Below are 26,108 nucleotides of genomic sequence, written 5' to 3'. Positions count from 1 at the left end.
CGGATAGTCTTGGGGAAAGCAGCTGCAGTGCTTTTTGTTAAAGAAAGAGACTTACAAACTTCCTATTCCTGAGAAATGTGGCTAAAAAACGCTTTCTGTTCATTTTCCTCTGGGTCATATTTCCACAATACATTCTCCTTACTCTAATCCAAAAAAGCTTTGGAACAAACTATGACTCAATTCAAAGAAACTTATATTGAAATAATATTTCTAAAATGTCCTGTTGATATACAATACCATAGACAGTCTGCCAGGGTATTTTGAATTTCTGCTTCCACGCTTCAAGCATTTTAAAATGCTAAAACCCACTACACATTTTGTTTCCTAAATTGGATTAAAAAGCAATTTTATACTCTGTCAATCAGCTCTACCAAGATATAAAGGGAGGACTGCTTTAGTGTTTGCATGAAATAGAATTTCCATCACTATAACAATGTCCTGTAGGTACTCCATTAGCATATACAATTACCACGATGTTTTCTTCCACAAGCCTCTTGAAATCCCCATGAAATTAGAGTTTCTAGATTAACATTAGATGAGCTTTCTTTTTTTTTTTAAAAAAAGTACATTTTTAATGGGAATGCATTTCTGTCATAACACTCTTCATTCTTTCCTCTCTATTTTCTCATGACTTCCCACACTCCTAGACTTATAATTTGAAAGCTAAATATGTATTGGGCTAGGTCTTCACCTCCATATTGTGTCAAGCCCAGTCTGCCCCGCTGCTGAAATGGGTGCTGGGAGTGTGGCACCCTCCTCCCCTCGGTACCCTCTGGGACTGCCTGTTGTGCTCTCCACTACCTCTTGGGTGGGCACAGTGAGGACAGCAGATGGTTTACTGGTTCTGGGATTTGGGTCAAGATTAAGATGAAAGCTATCCCCCCTTGGTGCTGGCAATTTTTCTTTATTTTTCCCCCTCAGCAGCTCTGTCTACAGCACTCAGACATGCTAAGCAACTGGTACTGGCTCTGCAACCCCCTCCCCGCTGCTCAGAGCAGGGTGGAGGCCTCCTCCTCTATGGGCAGGACCTCAAAAACTTGGGATTTTCTGGTGCTGATGGGTCACACCCATCTGTTATTTTCTGAACTGTATGCAGAGGGACCTTGGGGTTGCTGGGCTACCAGACTTCTCATCCCAGTTTCAACCAGAGTAGGCCTACATCTACTTTAAGGTTTCATATAAGACTGAATTAGGAAAGGAAAAATGTTTATTGCTTTAAAAAAGTTAAAAATTGTTTGTTTTTGTAGAAAGAAACACTAGATGGTTTAAGCACAAGCTGGCCAGTGGAGGCCTGTGTGTGGTGTGAAGACCCGTGACTTGAGAAGCCCTCCTTGGTGATGATGACCAGGTCAGGATTTCCTATCAGCCAAGGCTCAATTCTGGGGACCACAACGTTCAAGGTTTTCAGAGTTGAGTGGAAGGTTTGGGCATTCTGTATACAGCCAGGCCACTCCCCTACCACTGCAAACTTGGAGAATGTTTATAACAGCAAAGCACAGGATCTGGCTTCCAGGAGTTATAGAGCACCTGGGCTATCTGCCCCAACTCTGACTGTGAGCTGGTTGCCTCATTCTGGTGGGCCCAGCAGCACTCTGCTTGCCTCCCAGGGGCACGGTCCAGTCTGTCTTCTCAATGACTGGGCACTTCTTGAGAGCACGCATCATGTTCTGACCAGCATCCCAGTGGCTGGCACATAATTAGTGCTCAGTAAGTGCTAGCTGAATACACTGCTGGGAGGGAAAAGAGGACTCTGCTTCAGAATTGTACACCTTTGGAGACTAGAGAAGCTGGCGGACAGCAGCAGGAAGGTCAGCCCCTCCAGGATGAAGTGAAGTTGCAGGGATGCCTCCTGGTTATTCTATTAGAGCAGAGTGATCCTGCTTAAGTAAAAGTAGTTCAAATATGTTGTGGTTGACAGGAGACCTAGCAAGGTGTGTGGCTTCCAGCTGAGGGAGGAAATGGAAGAATTCCTCTTCTGAGGGCATGAGAGCCTTACCAAATCTGATAATGAGAATAGGCACCAAGACAGAGGGTGCAGGGGCAGGGAGGAAGGAGATATAAGCAACCCAGGCTGGGAGACAAAAAACCACTCAGGCCTGGTCTGAAAAAAGCATCTGGTGATTTTCAAGTGGGCCCCTACCTCCTCTATGACTGTGGGCACCTGGGACCCCTGACCACACAGCTCACACTAAGGGAGATTTCCCTGCCACCTCTCTCTCTTCCACTCACACCGCTCTCCTTGTCCTGGTGGTAGGCAGTGGAGATGACTCCAACAGCCCAGCTCCAATTGGTAGAAGTACCCCTGGGAATGAAACAAATAGCTGCTTGCTTTTTATAGGCTGAAGAGGAAAAGCTTTGGAAAGAGCGAAAACTTAATAGAATCTGGAAACATTTCGCTGGGGGAGTCAATGATGATGGGTTCGGTGTACGTATGTGTGTATTAGGGACTGTTAATGTAGCCCTACAATCTTGATTACTCAGACAGGGAAATATGAGTTATATAATGGAAGGACAGGGGTGGCCTAGGCCTCCATAATAGTGGGGACACCTGCCTCGATAATCAAAGTAGAAGACACAGTGATGTTTTATGAGGCAACCTCATGCATGCCTAGGACAGGCTTTCAGGCCTGTTCCACCTGAGGAGGCAGATGCAACAGAGAGAGGAAGGGGCCTGCATATGGGCAAGTTTCATACCAGACGTGAAGTGTTGTATTGGGGTAGAGGACCTGATGGGAGTGGGATGGCAGGGAACAGGGATGGTACCAGGCTCAGAACAAGAATATAAGACACAGGTCGGAAATGGGTAACAATCAGCCACAAGCAAAGAACTTACCAAGCAGCTACAAGCTGCAGAATCCCTGAAGACAATAGCTGCAGCCAGAACATGCTAGAGCCTCCCCTCAAATCTGGAGGCCTGAAGGGACCCTGAGGGTCCTCAAGGCCAAGGCATTGAGGTGCCACTGTTATACTCTCTGGTTGTCCTTCTTCAGGCTAGGGTGGCCCAAGAAGCACCTGTTAATGCATGTTTCTAGGCAGCCTCTATTTCCACCTAGCCTGCAAGCACAGAAATAGAACGGGAGGTAAAAAGGAAGAGATAATGAAGGGGCCAACATGTATTGAGCAGGTACTGAATGAATTACACGATGTAATTTCATTTACCTGTCATCAGTCCTGTGAAGCCATTATTTTTATCCTCCTTTTACCAAAACAAGAATGGGCAGGAAACTAAGTAACTCCCTCCTCCCATACTTTATTCCAGTCCTGTGGACAGGAAGTAACGGGAGTCATTGTTCTGAATACTTTTGAGCTTTTCTCTTTTTTAGAGACAAAGTCTCTTTCTGTCACCCAGGCTGTGGTGCAGTAGCACAATCATGGCTCACTGCAGTCTTGACCTTCTGGCTAGGATTATGGGCGTATGCCACCACACCCAGCTAATTTTTTTGTTTGCTTGTGGAGATTAGGTCTCACTACGTTGCCAGGCTGGTCTCAAACTCCTAGACTCAAGCGATCTTCCTGCCTCAGCCTCCCAAATGCTGGAATTACAGGCGTGATGAACCGTTTCAATGATACTTCATAGCTCTCCTTACCTTTAGGTCATTATTGCTTGCTCTGTTGTTATAATGTTTTGCCTCACAATTCAGAAAGGAATAAATACAAATGGCTAACGATGTTCTACCAAACTAGTAGTGGCAAAGAAATGCAGACGAAAAGATCAAAATTCCATTTGTACTTAATAGGTTCATAAATATTTATTGCTCCCCTTCTTTCTTTTTCAAACAAACTGCTCAGTGACAGTGAGGGTATGATAAAATGGTGAAGGAGTTGTCTGCTGATTTAAACTGCTATAATCTTTTTTGGCAAGTAGTTCAGCAATATCAAGAGCCTTAAAAGTGCTTCTACACATGACTTAGTAATTCCCATTCTTTAAATCTACCCTAAGGAAATAATCCTGACTAAAAAATCTTCTTGCCCAAAGAGGTTCATTATAGAAGTTGACCGGTTATGTCAATTTGATATCTACCATGGAGGACTCAAGAAGTAGATTACGCTGTGTGCACAGTCCGTCACACCCATAATCCCAGCACTTTGGGAGGACGAGGTAGAAGGACTGCTTGAGGCACAACTTGGGCAACAGAGACTTCGTCTCTATTAAAAATTTTTAAAAGCTGACTGACTGTAGGGGCGCATAACTATAGTCCCAGATAATCTAGAGGCTGAGGCTGGAGGATCCCTTGAGCCCTTGAGTTTGAGATTATAATGAGCTATGATTCTGTCGTTGCACTCCAGCCTGGGTGACAGAGTACAATCCTGCCTTGGGTCAGGGGGTGGAAAAGAGGGAAGAAGTAGATAATTCTCTTCAACAAAATGTAACAGAATGAAATTGAACTCTTATCTTACACCATATACAAAAATCAACTCAAAATGCATTAAAAATTTAAATGTAAACTATAAAACTCCTAGAAGAAAGTAAAGGAGGGAAAAACTTCATGACATTAGTTTTAGCAATGATTTCTTAGATATGGAACCAAAAGCACCAGCAACAAAAGCAAAAATACACAAGTGGGACTATGTCAAATTGAAATGCTTCTGTGTAGCAAAGAAAACAATCAATAGAGTGAAAAGGTAACCTGTGGAACAGAGAAAATATCTGCAAACCATATATCTAATAAGGGGTTAATATTGAAAACATATAAGCAACTCCTACAACTCAATAGCAAAAAAAAAAAAAAAAAAAAGGCCCAACAATCTGATTATCTGATTTAAAACTTGGCAAAAGACTCATATAGACATTTCTCCAACAAGATATACAAATGACCAACTGGTATATGAAAAGATGCTTAACATCACTAACAAGCAGAGAAATGCAAATCAAAACCACAAAAAAATTTTACCTGATGTGTTAGGATGGCCACTCTCAAGAAAATAACAAGGATTGGCAAGTTTGTGGAAAAACTGGAACCCTTGTGCACTGTTGGTGGGAATGTAAAATGGTGCAGCCACTAAGGAAAACAGTTGGAAGTTTCTCAAAAAATCAAAAATAGAATCACCACTATATGATCCAGTCATTCCCCCTTCTGCGTATTCATTCAAAAGAAGTGAAAGCAGGATCTTGAGAAGAATATTTGCACGACTATTTTCATTGCAGCTATTATTCACAATAGCCAAGAGATGGAAATAACCTATATGTCCATGGACAGATGAGTGGATAAAGACAATGTGGCATATACATACAGTGGAATAATTTTCTGTCTTTAAAAAGAAGAAAATTCTGTCATTTGGTGGCTAGAACATAGATGAACCTTGAGGACATTAAGCTAAGTAAAATAAGCCAGTCACAGAAAGACAAATAATACATGATTCCACCGATATGAGGTATCTAAAGTAGTCAAATTCACAGAAGCAGAGAGTATAATGGTGCTTGCCAGGGGCGGTGGGGAGGGGAAAATGAGGAGTTGCTGTTCAATAAGAATAGAGCTTCAGTCGTGCAAGATGAAAAAGTTCTGAAGATTACTGTACAGTGATGTGCATATAGTTAATGATATGGTTTGGCTGTGTTCCCACCCAAATCTCTTCTTGAATTATACTTCCCATAATCCCCATGTGTAGTGGGAGAGACCTGGTGGGAGGTAACTGAATCATGGGAGCGGTTATCTGCATGCTGTTCTCATGATAGTGAGTGAGTTTTCACAAGATCTGACGGTTTTATAGGGGGCTTTTTCCCCTTTTGCTCATTCTTCTGCTTCCTGCCGTCATGTGAAAAAGGACGTGTTTACTTCCCCTTCCGCTATGAATGTAAGTTTCCTGAGTCCTCCCTAGCCATGCTGAACTGTGAGTCAATTAAACCTCTTTCCTCTATAATCACTTAGTCTTGAGTATGTCTTTATTTGCAGCATGAGAATGGACTAATACAGTTAACAAGATTGTACTGTACACCTAAAAATTTGTTAAGAGAGTAGATCTCATGTTACATGTTTTTTACCTCACACCCATAAAAAAGAAGTATCCAAAACAGAAGTATCCAGTTATAGAAACTGCCTTAAAAGAGTCTGAAGGCACACAGATAAAATACTTGAACTGTAAGTTGGAGGATAACATTTTTAAGGTTAAAGAACTCTGAAAATCTGATAATCCCCCCTCAGAAACAAATACACCCCCAATACCCAACCATAAAGTCCATGTTAAGAGCCCTATGCTAATTTTTTTAAAATAGTAAAAGTATTTAAAATACATAGGAAAAAAGGCTAGAAATAGTCTTAAATATGAGTAGTTTTTTTTTATAATACCACTATAGAGCAAAAGACATATCTAATATTGCCTGTAACAAACAAATAATTTAGCCCACCTTTTGGAAACTTGTCAGAAAATGGAAGTTTATCTTTGGTACCCTGAAGGAGTTAATGTAACATCCTCCAAAACAAAAATATGTCTCCTCGCAGTGAAAGGCTTGCAGTGTGGCTGCAGCATACTAAGAGCACATAAGCTCTGGTTAACCCAGGTCTGTGTAGTTGATGGGTCACTGATAGAAATGTCTCCCTCACCCCCACCTCAATGTAAATCTCAAGACTGCTGAGGAAGAGCAGGGTGAGCATGGAGCATATCTGCAGAAAGAAGGCCCCAAATCCAATAAACTGTAACAATACAAAGATGAAGGTACAGAACCATGATGAGGGCAGTCCTTTGTCCAGTATTACGTGAATGGAATTTTATTTACATGCAAAGCTATTTTAATCCCATTAAATGGAAAACATCCTCTAATGGATTCGAGATTTCTTTGTCTTCTTTTGTTCTCAGTTGTTGAAAATCACCAGCATCATTAACATCCCCAATTTTCCTCAAAAATTTGCTGCAATCTAATACTTCAGATTTAGATTTGCATCCATCTGACCACTTAAGGGGCTCTGCTTCAGAACAGAGACAAGGGGTTTTTACTGTTCTTATTTATTTCCCAGTCCTGTGATGTGGTAAGGAGCAACACTTCCTCCCTACTCCTCATGTCTGCAAGTGAAGAGAGTTCCTAAGAGTAGCCCTCCGAAGGTAAATGACTAGTATTTGTCATTGGATGGTGAAATATTACCTATGTATCTTTGCTTAATGGGATACCAGATGAAGCGAAGCTGGAAATGTATGGAAGGCAGTTCTCAGTTATTATATGTGGTATTTTTTTCTCCCTCAGAGAAGATGACAATTACGTAATACAGCATGTAGATACTAAAAATTCCTGTGGTGGGCCACTGACAACTTCCTGTGATAGAGAAAAAGAAGCCATGGAAGTCATATCATTTAAGATATCCTGAAGAAACCTGAATTGTCCTTAAGGGATTGAATGTCTTAGGAAGCGGTGTGCCCGCCAGCATTTGAAGGGTCCAAGCCTAGGCTGGTCTGTTTCCTGGTGGGGTGTGGGAGACAGTAAAGGGCAACATTTAAGAGTAGATAACCCAGAACTGGTTCAGGCTCTGTCATTTATTTGCTGTATGACCATGAGCAGATTATTTAACCTCTCCAAACCTTCAGTGCCGTCATCTATATAATAGGGATAATAATATAATACAGCTCACTGAGTCGTTATGAAAAATAAATGAGAGGGCTTAAGTACTTCAGTTAGCACTGTGCTTGGCACGTAACATTCAAAAGAAACCAATAATAAAAATGATTATCACAGTATCATTATAAGGAGAAAGTCAAGGTTAGGATGGGAAGGTGACCTAGATGATCTTTAAAGACCCTTCTTATGGTAAGAGTCCAAGAGTTTGTAACCTTCACCGATGTCTCATTAGAACTAAGGCTATTATTCTCTGCCTCCAAGGCACCGTGTGTGTGTGTGTGTGTATTTGCTAAAGTTAGATGTTTAGAGCACATTGCATACTGTATATTAGAAATCTGTGGCTAATTCTTGACAGATGGGGCCAGTGAATCCCAGGACCCGTTCCCCACGGAAATTCTGATAGATGAAGAGGATCTGGAAACACATCTCCCCTCAGCACAATCACCAATAAAGCAAAGTGCTGGAGAGTCAGTTTACCTAGGTAGTTTACCCTGCCTTCTCTCAGTTTCATGATTAGAAAATAGAGTGCAATCAAATATTTGAAATGTTTCCACTTTTAGGTTAATTCTATTTTGCAGGTGGAATCCTAGTTAACTGTGTCAAATTCTTCCATGGCAGCCTTAAAGCGTCTCTTAAGGCTTTTAATATTCTTCTAGAGGCTCAATTAACCATTTCGGACCAGCATTATAGCATTAAATGACTACTTCAATCAAAATATCTAACCAACAAGTACTGTACTGATTTTCTGTCTTGTGCCCCAGGATTGCAAGGCTCTAGTTAGGATCACGGTAAAAGATCTGGTTCCTAGATATGAGGAGCCCCCAACCATTATCAAAATTCTTAATAATTATCAAAAATCTTAATAATTTACAAATAAATGGTGCTCAAATGTTTTCAAAGAACTTCAAATATATAATCTCACTTGATCTTTACCACAGAAGATAGGCAGGGCTTATATCCTATCTTCATTTAAAGATGAGGGACAACTTTGAGCTGAGAGATGCTAAGCCTAATGTCCAATGGCTGATAAATGACAGAACCACAAGTGGAACACAAGTTTTGCCTCAGAATCCAGAACTTATTGCTCAATACTACTTCTAAAAGAGCCTTATTTATGCTTACTGAATAGCTCTGTAGAGAATGGCATTCAATAAGTATTCATAGATGACCTCAGTTTACTGTAATTCAGGATAATATTTTCATGATTAAATTTCAGTCAAAGTGGAATAAACATTTTTAGCTTAGGTGAAAAATATTATATAAGGAGATATAGTTATAGCACCATATGGACAATACATAAATCTACAAATACTATGTTGGTCATTACCCATTAGGCCTAATGAATAAATACATCCTTATGCAAATGTGGCATAGTGAACCACTCTTCAATTTCCTGCCAAGTGAAAAAAACGACCTAGACTTGAGTAAAATCCCAGGAATGATATTAGATCACTTATCTCTGTCACTCTGAATATCAACAAAATAAAGTAGTTAACTCCATAAACCATCTTTCTCTCTCTCACTCATACCCCCCAACCCTTTTGCTATAGTGCTACAACACAAGTCAAACAGCCTTCCTTTGTCATTTTTCACCAGTAAGTCTTCATCAGACATTTTGCCAAGGAAGTCATGGCTTGTCATACCTGAGGTGAACCACACGAAGTTTCTTAGAGGTCAAAATGTACTTAATAGCGGGACTGAAAGTGGCTCTCAGCTACTTTTTTTCCTCCCTCAAAGAAGATGATAATTACGTAATACAGCATGTAGATACTAAAAGAGCAGGGAGTTAAATATAGGTAAATAATAAATACACATTCATCTCCTGAATAAAAGATTACAGAAATATTCCCTGCTCTGATTTGATTCCCTTAAAATCAATTTCAGAAAAAAAAAAAGGGAAATATTGGGTATTTATAAATTGGTCAACCACGTGGTTAATAACTAAGACAAGTATTTTCTACTATATATACTTATTAAAATGGTACAAAGCAAAATACTTCTTCATATTTTGAAGTTTTCTCTATTATTTTCTTGCCAATACTGATTACTATCATTTATTTACAGAGACATGGAATGCCACATTAGTATTTTTTTTTTTTTTTACCAGTTTTATTCACAACATTTATTTCCTGAGTTTGGTCTATGTGAGACCATAACTGGTGTGAAATTCCTGTCAAATGCGTCAACACTCCCGGGATATCTACTTTTTGCCAATTTCAGGCTTCCTGGCCTGCCTAAGCGAGGTCTATCGATTTACCCTTATTAAGTGGAGTCTGGAAATTTGCCCCAAAGCCTCTTGAGCGTAGCTTTTGCTTAAAATGGGGCTAATGCCCACACACTACACAGGGCCTCAGCATTTGTTGGTTGCAATTCATTTTTTTATAACCGGTGTACTTGAGATACAACACTGTGGTCAATGAATGCTTTCTCTGCTATCATAATGAGTTCCTGTGGGGATTCCACAGACTCACTTTTGGCACATGAGGATTGAATTCCACAGCTCTATGAATGGCCTCTACTGCATTCATCTCTGCTGTGCTCAGCCCCCGCCGAGATGCAGCCTCAGGAGAGAATCTGAAAAGCAGAAAGACAAAAACCATCCAGTTGGGACCACTGCTTGGGCATCAACCCGAATGCATCTACACATCAAGGGCCCATAAAATCACAGTGAGCCAACAGCATGAGCTCTCCAAACTTCTACTGCATTGAACCTCTGAGTGACCCCACAGACCGAGGCCAGCAAAAACCCCAGCAGAAGCAGAAAGCGTGCTTGCATCTAGTCATGGCAGGAGTTAAATTCGGCTGTCAAGTCTCTGTCTAAATAGCTAATCTAAGTCTTCTACGAGGTACCTGCTCAGGTCAGGGGAAGAGGTAGGACTGACAAGGGCAGACAGTGTAGGAAAAAGAGAAAACTAGGTTACAGAAGAGCGTACTTGGTTAAAAACAGAACTGGGAAGGATTTGAAAGGAGGCCTCCCACCCAATGTCAGTGCTGCGATGGAGGTTAAATCGTTGCAGCTTCAGCAGCAGGCGAGCCTGCTTGGGGCCATTCCGGCAGGGGGCGTGTGCATGCCCAAACTGCGGGCGAGACACCTGCCCGAGTGAATGAAAAAAACCAGACCATGCAATCTCTTTCTCACCTCACACCCAGGGCTAACTCCAGAGCTGTGCTTGGCAGGCAGACACCACAGGGGAAGCTGTGACAACCCTGGCCCTGCCCTCCCAAGCTGGAGTCGCTGTGTAGGGAGAAAAGATGTTGCAGTAGGTACTGGCGATCTACAGGATAAAAAAGAATGAAAGAAAATTACTTTGGTCTTGAAGTGTACACACACTTAACAGCAAACCTGTCTGATACAGCAGAGGCTGGTTTCCTGTTCTCTGCTTTCGATGCTACAGAGGGATTATATTGGGGAAGCGTAAGAGTTTATGAACTCAAAAGCAGTTAAGCCATCTATGCTCTTTCATCTGACAGGCATCCTTGGATGCTTATGAAAAGTCTACATGCCATAGTCACCTGCCTGAACAAAATAGGCAAACGTCCCATTGAGATGGCAACTCAAAGTTAACAGACCAGTGGGGGACTAATTTGAAGTTGATGAGGCAAAGAATGAGAGATGACCATCCCGTCTGCCACATTCCACGTGTGTATGACACTACCCAGTTATGGACTGCTGAAGGGAGAGGAATGTGCAAAAAACAAATAGAAGGATGGTATTCTGCATAAGTCCCAAGCAGGTGTTTTGGTATCTACTATCTCACACCAAAAAAGTCATCTCAGAAGCATGGAATTTCAAATAAATCCTGCTTTAGGATACCTTTACACACCCTTACATTACCTGAGGATATACACTCCCTCCTTCTAATAGTGAAAGAAAAGAACAGCAGGTTTTGGAAAATGCATGCTTATAAGCAGGGGTCTCATAGACTAAGAGAAACTTCCAGAGAAAGCCCTCAGAGGCAACACATCTCAATTCCGGTCAGGCATTAGTACCACGCAAGCTATTATTCACTTACTTGTCAGAGACAGCTCTTGCTTTGAGCAAAGCAGCTGTGTAGCATATTGTTGCTGACTTTGGTAAGCTTATATCTGTTGGAGAAAAAGAAAGTAGGAACACATAAGTTTGCAGGTAACAAAGAACAATCATTTTCAATACACTAGCACTTTAATCACATTTAAGTGCAATAAAGCATAAATGAAGAATATTTTAATACAGACATTACACAAGAATTTCAGCTATTCCTTACTGTATCAACGTGGTATGTGAAACTAAGGGTAGTTTGTATTTTTGTGAATAACTCATGTCCACCAGGCTGACTCTTAAGCAATCACCTTCTATTTTAAAATATGAATTTTCATATGTTGAGTTTAAGCAGAATATAGCTATAAATATATAAATTTAGATATCACATGAATATCCCTGAGGTGAAAGACATGAAAGTGTCTTTGTCACTTACAAAAATTTCTCAACAGGTGTATGAAATGCTAATTGAAGAAAAACATCTAGATTAAAAGAAGACTTAGCTAAATGAATGAGTCTTTAGTGGTCAGATTTAAACTAAATTTCCTTTGCATTAAATTTCAAGTTTACATTCAATTTTTAATAGTGCTTGTTAAAAATGTAAAAGTCCAAGTCGAAGAGATATACATATATGTCTAATATATAAATAAACATATATAACTTTTAAAGGGTATATGCATGAAATCTTTAGAAAACTACACAATTTTTGCCCATGCAAACCTATCACAAATCTCTTTTCATATGAAGCCTCACTTGTCATCAGGAAAAACAGTTCCTTTCAATTTTACAAAAATTTCAGAAGGGCCAGGGTGGGCGTGGGGTTCAGATAATGAGTTTACAGGAAAGTGAAAGCACAGGGTACAAGTGAGAGTAGATAAACTCAAAGAGGGCACCCCTTTGGGTGAAAAATGTGTTCTTAAATTATGATTGCATTCTTTCCAGAATAGGAGTTAGTATTTAATACTTGCAACCAAATTTACACTATGACACAGAAATACCTTAATTCAGAACAGGTAAAAATACGCCACTCCCAGATGCTGCAAAATTCATTCTAGGTTAGAGGAACTCTTTGCACCTGGAATGCCCTGCGAGTTTCTTTGCAAGGCTGTTTTCAACTTAGAAAGGATTACATTAAAGTAGAAATGAGAAACAGTAGTCCCATAATTAGCCAATAGACAGAGGCAGAAGAAAACAATTTCATAAAAGAAAACCAATCTCTCTTTCAATAAAGAGTATTTAATGCCAATTCCAAGGAGATTCCTAAGGAATTGCTCTTTGAGGGAAATTTCAATGACATTGATAAAACACAATCATAGAAAATATCAGCACAGAATTGAAAGGAAAACAGGTCTTTGTACCCGTAATCTCATAAACTATATTCAAGCAAAATGTCACCACCACATACATACTATATAAAATGGTACACTTACAATTAAGAAGAAAACAATGCCAGACACTCATGGATTAGTCTTGTTGCTTTTCCAGCATCTAAACATTTAACAGCTTTCCAGTGTGGGGAATCAATACAGGAACAAAATATCTTGTTTTCTAGGGTATACTCATTGATTGTTATTTAAAGCTAATAAAAAAACTAGATGATACATGGCCTACTTAAAAGTTCAGACTTTTTATTTTAAAATTACCCAAGCCTTGTTTCCGAAAACAATGATCATAATTATTTGAAGGTGGCAGCACAAGAAGGAGCCTCTTTTTAAGGACTTAGCTGCACAACAAGAAAGATCAAGTTGTGTTTGATGGTTATCTAATCAATCAAATGGACACTTTCACCCATAGAAATACAGAAAAAGATACATTCGAGGTGTTCCAGCAAATGACTAGAGATGCCTAATCAAAGGTAATCTTTAATCTAGAATTCTGACCTCCATTCTCACTAGCATAGACAGGACATTCACAGCTAGAAAAATGCAACAGCATTCAGCAACATTATGATGACTACAGTACACTTTCTCCATTTTTAAAATGTTTGCTCCGTCTCCTTTATTAAGTAGTATATGTGCACAAGAAAAATGCTTAAAAATAAATAACCAAAAATATATTTTAATCAATATCAAACAGGGAAATGTAGCTCTATGAAAATACCCCATTCCCCATTAGTGGCATGTCATTCTACTTATCTTTTTATGCTGGTAAGTTATTTTGTTCTCACTGATTAATAAAAACAGAAAATGGCAAAATATTCTTGCATAGCTGGTTTATTTAGATATTTTCAATGTTATTCTTTTTTCTGTAAAAACATTACGTCTACTTGGTAATAGCAATTTGCCTCTAAGGAGGGATGAATCACTCTAAAGAAACTGATCCTAAATTTCCCTTCACATAGAGCATCTTGTTGTTCAAATAGGTTTTGGTTTACAATTTTCATTTTTGAAAATGATGCATATTTTTCTGCAGAGCACTTAGGCAATATAAATGGAAAGCTTTTACATTTTGACTACCCAGCAATTCCACTTCTAAGACTTTATACTAGGAAATAATCATTAATGTGCACAAAGATTGTTCATCACAACATTGTTTCTAATGGAAAACTGGAAATGGCCCAATGTCCAATCATAGACTGGTTAACATGCTGTAAGTTCATTCACAGGGTACAATTCCATGCAGTCATTAAATCATGCAGTGGAAAGGTACTGAATGATCTGGGGGAAATGTATTGTGCACATATCAATAAGTTTATAAAAAGTATGCTTTAAAATTCATTTTTAAAAGCATTTCTATGCACAGAGAAAAAGATTGGAATAATATGCACCAAATACTGTAGAGTCCCCTTATCAGTAGTTTCACTTTCTGTGGTTTCAGTTGTCCACAATCAACTGCAGTCTGAAGATATTAAATGGAAAATTTCAGAAATGAATAATTTATAAGTTTTAAACAGTATGCCATTCTGAGTAGTGTGATGAGATCTTGTTACTGTCCTGCTCCATCCAACCTGGGATGTGAATCATCCCTTCGTCCAGCATATCTGCACTGTGGATGCTACTGCCCATCAGTTACTTTGCGGCCATATGCATTATCATAGTTATCACAGTGCTGTCATAGTTATCACTGTGCTTGTGTTCAAGTAACCCTTATTTTATTGCATAATGGCCACAAAGTGCAAGAGTAGTGATGCTGGCAATTTGGATATGCCAAAGAGAAGATGTAAGGTGCTTCCATTAAATGAAAAGGTGAAACTTCTCAACTTAATAAAAAAAGAAAAAATCATACACCGAGGCTGCTAAGATCTACAGCAAGAATGAATCATGCGATATTGTGAAGAAGGAAAAGCAATTTGTTAGTTTCACTGTTGTACCTCAAAACTGCAAAAGTTATGGCCACAGTGTGTAGTAAGTAGAATGACAAGAAGGAGGGGCCACATTCACATAACTTTTATGACATATTGTTATAACTGTTCTATTAGTTATTGTTAATCTCTTACTGTGCCTACTTTATTTATTTATTATTTTTATTTTATTTATTTATTTTTTGAGACAGAGTCTCACTCTGTCACCCAGGCTAGAGTGCAATGGCACCATCTCGGCTCACTGCAACCTCCACCTCCTGGGTTCAAGCGATTCTCCTGCCTCAGCCTCATGAGTAGCTGGGATTACAGGCACGCGCCACCACGCCCAGCTAATTTTTGTATTTTTAGTAGAGACAGGGTTTCGCCATGTTGGTCAGGCTGGTCTCGAACTCCAACCTCGTGATCCACCCACCTTGGTCTCCCAAAGAGCTGGGATTACAGGCGCAAGCCACTGTGCCCGGCCTACTGTGCCTAATTTATAAATTAAACTTTATCATAAGCACATATGTATATGAAAAAATATTGTGTATACAGTATTCTCCATGGTTTCAGGCATCCACTGGAGGTTTTGGAACATATGCCCTAAGGATAAGAGGGGACTACTCCATCAGTGTTGTTTATTTCTGCATGGCGAGATTATAGGCAATTTTTCCTACTGTTTATCTGTATTTCCAAAGTTTCCTGTCATGTACATGCAAGAACTGTTTTTTTTAGCAGATAATGATGCTAGAGGGAAGAATTCTGTTCTATAAATTGCCTGAAGCAAGTTCATGAGCAAATACATTGGTGGAGCCAGATACCGACAGCATAGACAAAAGTAGAATTTATCATATGACGTGCTGTCAGTCTGGAGATCTATCAGATGTAACTTTCACATACTCTTGTGAAAATTAGCGTGTTCTATTTACAGTATGCCCACTACAGTATAGTTATCTTATTAGCCATATTTTAATCTAATAACTGCGTAACATCTAAACAAGAGGCAGGAACTGATGTTTTGGCTCACCATTAAGAAGAACCATAAATACTACCCTCTAGGAGAAAGTATTTAGGCTGCCTGCCCCATGAGCACCTCCTCTTTCATTCCCACCTCACCCCACAAAAAAGAGTGAGGCTTGGTTATTGTTGCCTATTATAATTTTTAAACTTAATATTTTGACATTAATTAGAGGTTTCCAGAAATTTATAAAAATAGCACACAGTCTTGTAAATGTTTCACTCAGCTTCTCCCAATGGTGATATTTTATATAACTGTAGTATAATATCAAAAAACAAGAAATTGACATTGCTAGAGTACTATTAGGTACACTACAGACCTTGTTCATTTTCACCATTTTTTACATAAAATCAAGTGTGCATGTCTATCCAATTTCATCCCATAACTAGATTCATGTAAACATACCAAGATATAGAACTGTTCCATTACCACAGAGGAACCCCTTTATATTTGTACCCTCCCTGTCCTTCCTCATACATGTCCCCTGGTGATCACTAATCTGTTCTGTACAGTTCTGTCTGCCTGCTATGACTTCATGCTTTTATCACTACGGAAATGGATAAAATGATAAGATGAATAGAGTGGCTACCAGTAGTGATTGAAATGGCGGCAATAAGAACAAATCATCCGCTTTCCAATATTGCCTGTAATTTATTCAGAAATTTTATTTTGAGGAAGCAACTCAAAATCATTCTAAGTTAGTTTTTGTATGAACACACTGACTCTGCAGTGCCCTTCTGACTTTTCTAAGTGGCATTTAGCTACATTATTACCTCTTACGAGTTAGAATCCAAAGAGCAAACAAAAGGAAAGGAAATAGTGAGATATCACATAATTCCATTACTCACTGCAGAAACAAGGAATGCTAAGTAAATGTTTCTCACTTAGGCAAAGCTGAACTGCTGGCATTAATTTTTCTTCTGCCTCTTTGCCATCTTATGTTTTATAGAAATGTTTTTCTGAAAGGAGAAGAAATTTCCCCAAACATCTTAGGCATGCAAAATCAAATTGTCATGAAAGCCTTTCATTAAAAGTTATAATCCTGAACTTCACACAAATTGAATCAGACTCATTTTTGTACTCATTTCTGTCTGGTTCCTTTCACTCAGCACATTGTTTTTGAGATTCATCCATGTTGTAGCATGTGTCAGTCATTCATTCTTTTTCATTGCTGAGTAATATTTCATTGTGTGGATACACCACATGTTTATCTATTCTCTTGCTAAAGGACATTTGAATTGTTTTCCCACTTTGGACTATTATGAAGAAAGCTGCTGTGACCATTTTTGTGTAAGTGTAAGAAAACTCATTTCTCAGGGATATGTAACTAAAAATCGGGTTGCTGGATCTGAAGATAGATGTCTGTTTAACTTTCTTGGAAACAGTGTTCCAAAGTGGTTGCATGAAGTTTGCAAAACTAATATATTGTGTTAAAGGTAAGGAAAGTGGTTACTGCTGGGCTGGAGGGCAGTTATTGGCTGGAAGGGAGTATGAGGCAACCTTCTGAGATTTCAGGAAGTTCTGTTTCATTCTGGGTAGCAGTCACATGGGTATATACATAAGTGAAAAATCATCCCTCTGCACTTAAGAGTTGTACATGTAACTATATGTAATTAATGCCTCAATTATATATATATAATTTTTTTTTTAGACAGAGTTTTGCTCTGTCACCCAGGCTGGAGTGCAGTAGCATAATCTCCCTCACTACAACCTCCATCTCCCAGGTTCAAGCAATTCTTGTGCCTCAGCCTCCCAAGTAGCTGAGACTATAGGTGCACACCACCACGCCTGGCTAATTTTTGTATTTTTAGTAGAGACAGGGTTTCACCATGTTGGCCAAGCTGTTCTCGAACTCATGACCTCAAGTGTTCCGCCCACCTTGGCCTCCCAAAATGCTGGGATTACAGGCATGAGCCACCGCACCTAGCCAATAAAAAATTAAAAAAAAAAAACAAAAAACTAAAATCTTGTGGTCACCTCAAGATATCTTATCTTACCAGTCTGATCTCCATAACATTTTACTTGCCTCTTATCATTCTGCCCCACTCCATTCTCTCTACAAATCCTTATCTAAAAATCACTTACACCTTCCTAAGAAAACAGAATCTGATTATTGTTCGTCAGTCTTTCAAGCATTAAGATGGTTAACATAGCTCTTCTATAGCAATCTTCTATAGGATAAATACCTCCAGTTCCTCAACTGACATATTCTTCAGAACTTCTCATCTATTTCTGTTACCTGGCCACATGTGATTTCAAAATATGAGAATTAGAAATGAAAACAATCCTCTAAATTCCCCAAACTGACCAGTAGAGAGCTCAGGGAAAACGTGCAGTCTGAGGAGCTGTGCCACTCCACGTCTCTGAATACCAGCTAGAACGGCCCTGGGGTTGAGCAGCTGGGACTCTTTGTTTGTTCCTATGATTGTGTGGTCAACAACACCCCCCACCTCCAATTCTATTCAAATAGACTTCAGCTAAAGTCAGGTCTTTTCTCCCTTTCATGTAAGCCATGAACATTAAAAAATAAAAATAAAAACCTATAGGCAGGATTTCACATCTGATTCCATTAAATCTTAAAATTAAATCTGAGCCATTAAATCTTAATAGTTTCAGCACATCATTCCAGCCTATTAGTCATTTTTCTGATTCAAGCTACCACACACAGCTTTGCTCCCTCCATATCTTCTTCCCCAAATGACCACTATCATCATCAAAATGACTGCTAACACTTACTAAAGGCTAACTTCCAGGCACTGGTGTTAATCAGTTATATACATTATCCTATTTAATCCTCAGAGCAGTCCTATGAGGTAGGACTGTTAGCCCTGTTTTATAGATGGGGAAAATGAAGCATAGAATGGTTAAGAAATATGCCAATATCACAAATCTAGAACAAATCTGAGCACATGATTTTAAACTGTGCTATGTGTTTCCACGATCTGATTTTTAGAAATACTGGCCATGGCAATACCACCAAGAGAATCTAGGAATAGGATTCTAGAGATCACCCTCAATTTGCAACAGCCTGCAATGATATGTCTGCAACCACTTATTAATTAGGTATTATATCCATATTGCTCCACGGTACCTGAAAGGACAGCATTTAAAATACTACCAAACGCTTTGTTTAAATAAAGATGTAAACACATTTATGGTGTTCTCCTATTTCAGAAACACAAAGGAAAAGGGCCATTTACACTAATAAGATAAACATTTAAATACTATTGTATAGACTACCAGTATTTTCATATCCACTATCTCATCTGTATTTGACACAATTTTCTTAATAAATCTATTGTTAGATCCCCAATCACCACCTTTTTTCCTGTGGTCAAAAACCACATAATCATTTCTAGAATTTGCTTGGGATTGACTTGATACATTCTTTTAAAAAGTAAAAAATACTAAAGGAAAATATAAAATAGGAATGAATAATTGTACCTCAGCAATGTATTAATACAATATTTTCTGCTCAAACCAGTACTACCGCATGATACAGACGAAAAACTGAACAACAGTACAGGACTGCCAAGGTCAACCTCCCAAAATCTTTTTCTTTTATAGTTGAGAAATATGGGCCCAGCAAAGTTAAACGATTTTCTTAGGAGCCACCCAACAAATGAGTGGCAGAACTGAACCTGCAATACCACATCCTTGTCACTATCCCATAATGTTAGTGTGATACCTGCTTTTACTTTCTCTATCATCATTCTTCACTGTTTTGTTTGGACAACAGAGTCATACATTAAATCCTGTAATGTGGGAGACTTTTGCTTCCTCTTGTCTTTAGCTACCCTGAAAACCTGCTTATAAGTTTATACCTGACTTGCACATACTTATTTAGCTATCTGTCATTCTGATCTTTTCGTACATTTTAATCATTTATATTTCCTTACACTTTTACCCACTGGGACTAATTGCAATTTCAACTTTTAGTCTTCCATCCTTCACGAACCATTTTCCAGTTTTAAAAAAACTCTCTGTATCTCCTATGCCAAATAGTCTCAGCACAAAGTAAGTTATATTAATTGAAATTCCATTTGTGGTTTCATATTTATCTTTCCCCTGCATTAAAATAAACAAATAAAAGGCTGGGCATGGTGGCTCACACCTGTAATCCCAGCACTTTGGGAGGCCAAGGCAAGAGGATCACTTGAGCCCAGGAATTCAAGACCAACCTAGGCGACATAGTGAGACCTCATCTCTACAAAAAATAGAAAAAATTGGCCAAGCATAGTGGTTCACACCTGTAGTCCCAGCTACTTGGGAGGCTGAGGTGGGAGGATCACTTGAGCATGGGAAGTTGAGACTGCAGTGAGCTGCGATCATGTCACTGCACTCCAGCCTACACGACAGAGCTATACCCTGTCTCAAAACAAAAACAACAAAAAAGAGCATGGCTTTCACTTTTTGTTACTTTTGTTTGTTTCAGATTCAAGGTACACCTGTGCCTAATATTCCTTTTTTTTTTTTTTTTTTTTTAACTGTAGCTACAGGATAACATGGTCTCCTTCTCTTAAGCTTCTTCCTTTTTGGTAAGAATTAAATCCATGGTATTATTCTCATGCTTTGTCTACTTTAGTAGTAACTGAAGTATCAACAAGGCAGGAATTTTTCAGATGGTTTGATTTTAGCAAGTGAGATTTATACAGGCATTCGCATCATGTCCTCTACTATCTTCAAATTCACAGCCTTTATAGAAAGTACAGCTGGACACGCCACCTGTTCCCCTCTTCCACATTTTTTCTCCTCATGTCATTGTTAACAACTCAGCAGAAGTAGGTAGGCACTGATGGGCTACATGGGTCCTGACAGGCTCTTCAGCCTTAGTTATGCTCCCTTGAAAGATTATCTGTGGGTTATGGTGGGTTTACATAGGGCTCAGTTTCCTGTAGTTAAGAGATTACCCGAGAGCAAATGAAATAAAGTGGTTATAGTTTAAAATAAGAAGTTTTCCCACCCAGGAGACAAAAGTTTCTGCACTAGGATTCCCATTTGTTGCTTAAGAAAGAAAAACCAAATTCTAACTCTTTTACACCAATGTTCAGAAAACCTCACAAATGTCTCCCTCCAGGAGAGAACGTGCTCCACTACAGTGTCGGAGGTCACCCCGCCAGCCCGCTGCAGTGGCCACTCCACTCTTCCATACCTGAGTGCTTTCCCACTGTGATCTCTCAAGTACCTCCACTCAAAAAGGGGCACAGTGTGAATGTATTGTGCCGCCCCCTTCACTCTGGGCTGGACTGAAGCCCTTCCTGAAATTGCCTCCAGGCCTCTCCAGGGCCCATAAAATAAAATCCAAGCTTGGATTTTAATCCAGTCCCCCTACCCCCACCAACCCCAGCTAACTCACCCAAGGCATCTTCTGCCCTTCACTGCATCTCTCCTCATCCCTCCGCTCTAAGGGATACAGACAATTCTCCAAATAAGCCATGCCAATTGTGCCTCTGCACCTTTCCATATGCTTTCCTTGCCTCAAGCACCTTTACTGTCCAGTTCAGACACCACCTCCAAGAGGAAGTCTCCTCTCACTCCTCCTCGCTGCACGCAGTACCCCTTCCATCTTGGGCTAAAGTGTATCACAATCTTTATACTTAACAGCAATTGTCTGTTCTCTTATTTCCCTGTCCTATGTACATGGTGTAATTCAGGAGTAAAAGCTGTGCTTCTTCATCACTTTGTACCCACAACAAAAAACAATGTCTGAAATATAGTTGGTGCTCAGTGTTTGCGGAATAAAATCCTAAATTAATGTACTAACATCTCAAATATCTTGATATTAGCTTCCTTCGTTTTGCAAACATTTACATCCAATTTAGCTCCTAGAAGCCAAAATTGATCAGTGTTGTACGTTCTAACAGGGAATCAGAAACTTGTTATTTCTCAACATGTGTACTGCATTTATCTTTGCTTACAGAGTTCCAGCAGAGTTTGAAATTGTATTGGTGCTCTAATCTCGATGTCTATTTGAAACAGCAGTGGAATGAAATTATGGGGCAGGATGAAAAAAACAATAAAGTAAAAACTGAGACAAGGTTGAAGTAGAAAAAAACAAGGAAAACCACACCTCTTCTGACTCCTTAAGGACCCGTTATTGGAATGATGCTGCTGAAACAAAAGGTCATCTTAGGGAGAATGACTCTTGAATTTTCAAAAGTCATAAGTGGTGCATAATAGCCAAACTTTAATTCAATAATTTTGGAAGAAATGTCTGTAATTATGAGTAAAACTGTCCATTAGATGGGCCTTGGAAAACTTATGGTGCAAAACTTTAGACAGGATAGAACAGTTTTCCATGATAACTTTTTGACCTGATATCCTTTTGTTCATCTCCCAATAATAACAATCAAGACATAGTTTTAAAAGGATCATCACTATTCTTATGCATAAGATAGGTCAATTGAGGGTTAAATCACATATCTGTGAATCTAAAATTTTTTCAAAGGTGGCAACAAGTAGATATATAAATCCCAAACCATCTCACAAATGAGAACACTATGTCGTAGTGGGATCTTATATATCAGTTTGCTCACTGGCCACAGATGTTCCCAATGACTACCCTAGTACACAGGGGTTGAGATGAAAGGGGGGGCACAAGCTTGCTCGCAAAGGCTTTCTTTCTCTGCACTTGCCACAGCTTGTTTCAAACAGACTCACTGAGTACTGATTCATCTTGCTTCGCCTGTTTTTTTGTGTTTTTGTTTTTTAACATCTTTCTCCACTAGACTGAAAACTTCTTGGTGACAGAAAATAGGTTATATTTATCTCTGAATCTAAAGTACCTAAAAGTTTGTACTTCAACATAATAAGGACTTGATAGATCCTTGCTGAAATAATTTAAAAAAAATTAACCTTTTTACTCTCTGTTATCCTTTAAAATTATGAAGTACCAAGAATCCCTTTTCTTGGTCAGGCAACAAATTGATATCATTTCTACCAGATACACTTGAAGCTCCTATAATCCAACACATTTGGCCTTCACAGATGTTCTTGGAAGCATGAACCAAACAAACAAAAATGGAAAACAAATTTAAAAAGCAGTCCATTTCTCCTTCATAACCTGTTTGTGGATTGTGATGTGTTCTTACTGTCCCATTAAATGATTAATTTCTCAATTTACTCATTTATGATATGATGCAAAGAAAACAATAGACATATAGGATTCTTCCTTAAATTTTTATTATTGTTGATTCCAGGCAGTATGAGGTATTTTTGCCCCACCTTCAAAAAGCCAATCCGAGGTCCCCTTCCAACTAAAGGGAAAAATTTCACAAGAAGTAAAAGCGATTGATATACAAGAATCTCAAAAAGATGTGCCACCTGGGAGTTCAATGATCCAATTGGGAAGTTCTACATGACCTTAGTAATTTTGGGCAGGGGGAAGGACAAGCGCTATGCATTCAACTACACCCAGAAAAATTCTTCTTACGCTACAAAGCCAACTTTATTTATTTCCAACTTTTGGACTGGATTACCCCAGAAGTTCTGTGTCAGAGGGCCCTTCTGTGGCTGGTGCCCTGAAGCCAAACAAAGCAGTTTCCCTGATGGTAATGGCTGGCTGGGGAGGGATGTTACCTTGGTAAATTATGATAACTGGGCAATAAGGATTACCAAACCCAACATAAATTTGGAGGGTTTGTGCATGTGCCAGCTATGTGAATTACAGATGTATGCATTCACCAAAGGTCTTCCATCATCAGAGACAGAAGTTTGTCATGCATATAGCCCTCACTGAAATGACATCTATTATCAGAATTTTTGCTCACTGCAATATATAGTTCATCCCTGACAGTCTATCATTTGTTCTAAAGTAACCTCAAAGGCCTAGTCCTCTTGGCAGATCTACCTCTTGGTGTCCAAATCTGTAGAGCATCCAGTGCAAAGCTATGCAGGACCACCATTTCTCAGTGACTTGTGCTTACAGGCATGAAGCCACAGCCATAGTATCAGTGCTGATAATTGTTTTCTTCTTTGAAGCACCGATGTAGTTCATTCGCCCATCTTTTACACAAGGACTCTCTTTGAGCACTTGCCTGGTATCCATGATCTTTTCCGTAACAGCAAGCCCAGGGAAAGGAGCTGGACTAGGTTTATAGTCTGTCACTAGAAACCGACAGCATACCAAATCTTCTTTCTAATATGCAGCCCAATTTTGTGGTGGGTATTTTCAGAGGCTGCTTGTGCCTGCGGCATCAAAATTCACATTTATATACTTAACTGAAAAGTACTGTTTTGGAAGTATGGACAGACTGACACTTGAAGTGTTTGACAAATACAGATTTTACTCATTGGACCTCCAGACATCTCACATCCTTCCTATTTTTACTTATTCCTCAAACATAAATGGAAAACAGCCTAACCAAAAGACAGGATATCCAGTAACCATTTCAAAGGAACTACGATGATAGCTGAATAACTTGTGCTAGTTATAAGGCCTTGGGCAATGAGCAAGGTTTACGAAATTTTTAGTTATAACTACATGCTGACTCTGCAAAACAGTATCAGCAAAAGGCTTTTTCTCTGAATAGTCTCAACATAGCGTGATTTCCTAATGACTTTCCTTAGAACTTCTGTTTTCAATCTACTGAGATGAAAGTATTTCCTCCAAAGTTAGAAACATGTCCTCTTCTGAAAAGTATACCCTCTGCAAATTACCAGATGGCAGATAATAATACTAATTAAGGATGGGCTTGATGGCATCAGTAAAAATGATCTTGATATAGTGGTTGCATTTATATAACTTTTGTGACTGTAAGAAAGACCAGCTGTCCCTAGTTCTTTTGAGAAAGAAGGGAAGAACAAGAGAAGATTCTGCCCCAAATTTAGGGCAATCACTAAATGACTTAATGGAGTAAATATCCAAAAGCGCTTAGATCTGTATTTCCATTAGGACAAACTGTTCAGAGGCTGAAGTTGCTATGAATCCAAAGAAGTAATTTTTCCTTTGATCAGGAGTAAAAATCCCTGGCATTTCTTTTTTCAGCTTTCCAAAAGTTTAGATAAAACTGAGAATTTTAGTTCTTATCAAATATCTATATGTCCTATTAGATCCATAATTAATTTTAATAACATGTCATAACATTGTCTGTTTGCAGAGCATAAGACTGGGCTCTTATTCTCTCATTGTGACATTTTATATATGGTTTTCCATTTGAACAAGACTAATGAAGAATAGTGGTGAAGTTTAGGAGTGACACTTTTGGCTTTTTATAATAGCGAATAATATCTGAACTCTTACTGTGTGTCCCACGCTGTTCTTAACACTTAACATAGATTAAACTACTTTAATCCTCACAACAAATTACCCGCTGTGTGATCTTGGGCAAGTTACTTAGCCTTTCTAAGCCTCGATCTCATTTCCAGAGAAAGAAACCAAGGCTTGGAATGTTAAGTAATTTGCTCAAGCTCCCTTAGTTGGTGAAAGGCAGAGCTGGGACCTGATCCACCTCTTCCCCACCACCCATGACTGCCTTCTGGTATCCCCAAGGATCACTAACTAGAGACAGGCAGAACTAGATGCTCCCAAAGGTACCTTATAGCGCTCAGACCTGCGTTTGCTTGCTCTATGAGATTCTCCTAAAATTGAAATGCACAAATGACAACGAATAAGAAACACATGAATTCTTTTCCACATTCCCACCCTAATCTTTGGGACTTAAGTTTTCAACCTAGGTGGCCTATAAACTTCTTTGAAAGGCAATCCAAAGCTTGTAAGAACTTTTGCAATGGCTTCTAAAAGAAGGTTCTCATGACTTAATGATCTTGAAAACATTGCTGTCTTTACAGCAAATGTATGACTGAAGAAAAAGATAAATCCCAAATTAAATGAACACCTTACATCAAATCCCCTTTGTGATTAAAAAAATCGGATACAAGTTGATTGAAGATGGAAAGCCATATTTTGAAGACAGTTTCAGAAAGACAAGCAAATATAGATACACTCAGTTCTTAAAGAATGATTAGAAAGGAATCTTACAAGACAATGAGGCATTACTGAAATTCTGCACCATGGCTTCAGCCCACCTAAGTCATGCCTTTGTAAGAGGAGCGAGAGAGGCCCAGCACATCACTTTTGGAAGGCTTACGTTTATGGAAAACACATGGGATTTAGAGCCAGCTGGATCTGGATTTGAATCCCAGCTCTGCAGTTTTCTAAGAATGTGGTCTTGTAAGTTATTTAATCTCACAAAGCCTCAGTTTCTGCATCTGCTAAAATGGAATAACTGCCTCCTTGCAGGGTTATTGT

At 39.1% G+C, this 26,108-nt stretch overlaps 1 protein-coding gene across 21 annotated transcripts in view; it reads right to left on the bottom strand.

Annotated features, from left to right (window-relative positions):
- ST7 (suppression of tumorigenicity 7) overlaps positions 1-26,108 on the bottom strand; it is a 280,933-nt gene that overhangs the window by 28,359 nt on the left and 226,466 nt on the right. For all 21 annotated transcript variants that reach the window (XM_055283772.2, XM_063642153.1, XM_055283770.2 and 18 more), the window contains 2 exons: positions 11,557-11,629; positions 10,015-10,117 (listed from right to left, as the gene is read on the bottom strand). In XM_055283772.2, the coding sequence (XP_055139747.1) occupies positions 10,015-10,117; positions 11,557-11,629 (176 nt within the window). The remainder of the gene's footprint in view (positions 1-10,014; positions 10,118-11,556; positions 11,630-26,108) is intronic.

Source organism: Symphalangus syndactylus, chromosome 6 (genome assembly GCF_028878055.3).
Source record: "Symphalangus syndactylus isolate Jambi chromosome 6, NHGRI_mSymSyn1-v2.1_pri, whole genome shotgun sequence".
NCBI classification, from domain to species: domain Eukaryota; kingdom Metazoa; phylum Chordata; class Mammalia; order Primates; family Hylobatidae; genus Symphalangus; species Symphalangus syndactylus.
This window is presented reverse-complemented; position numbering and strand designations above follow the sequence as displayed.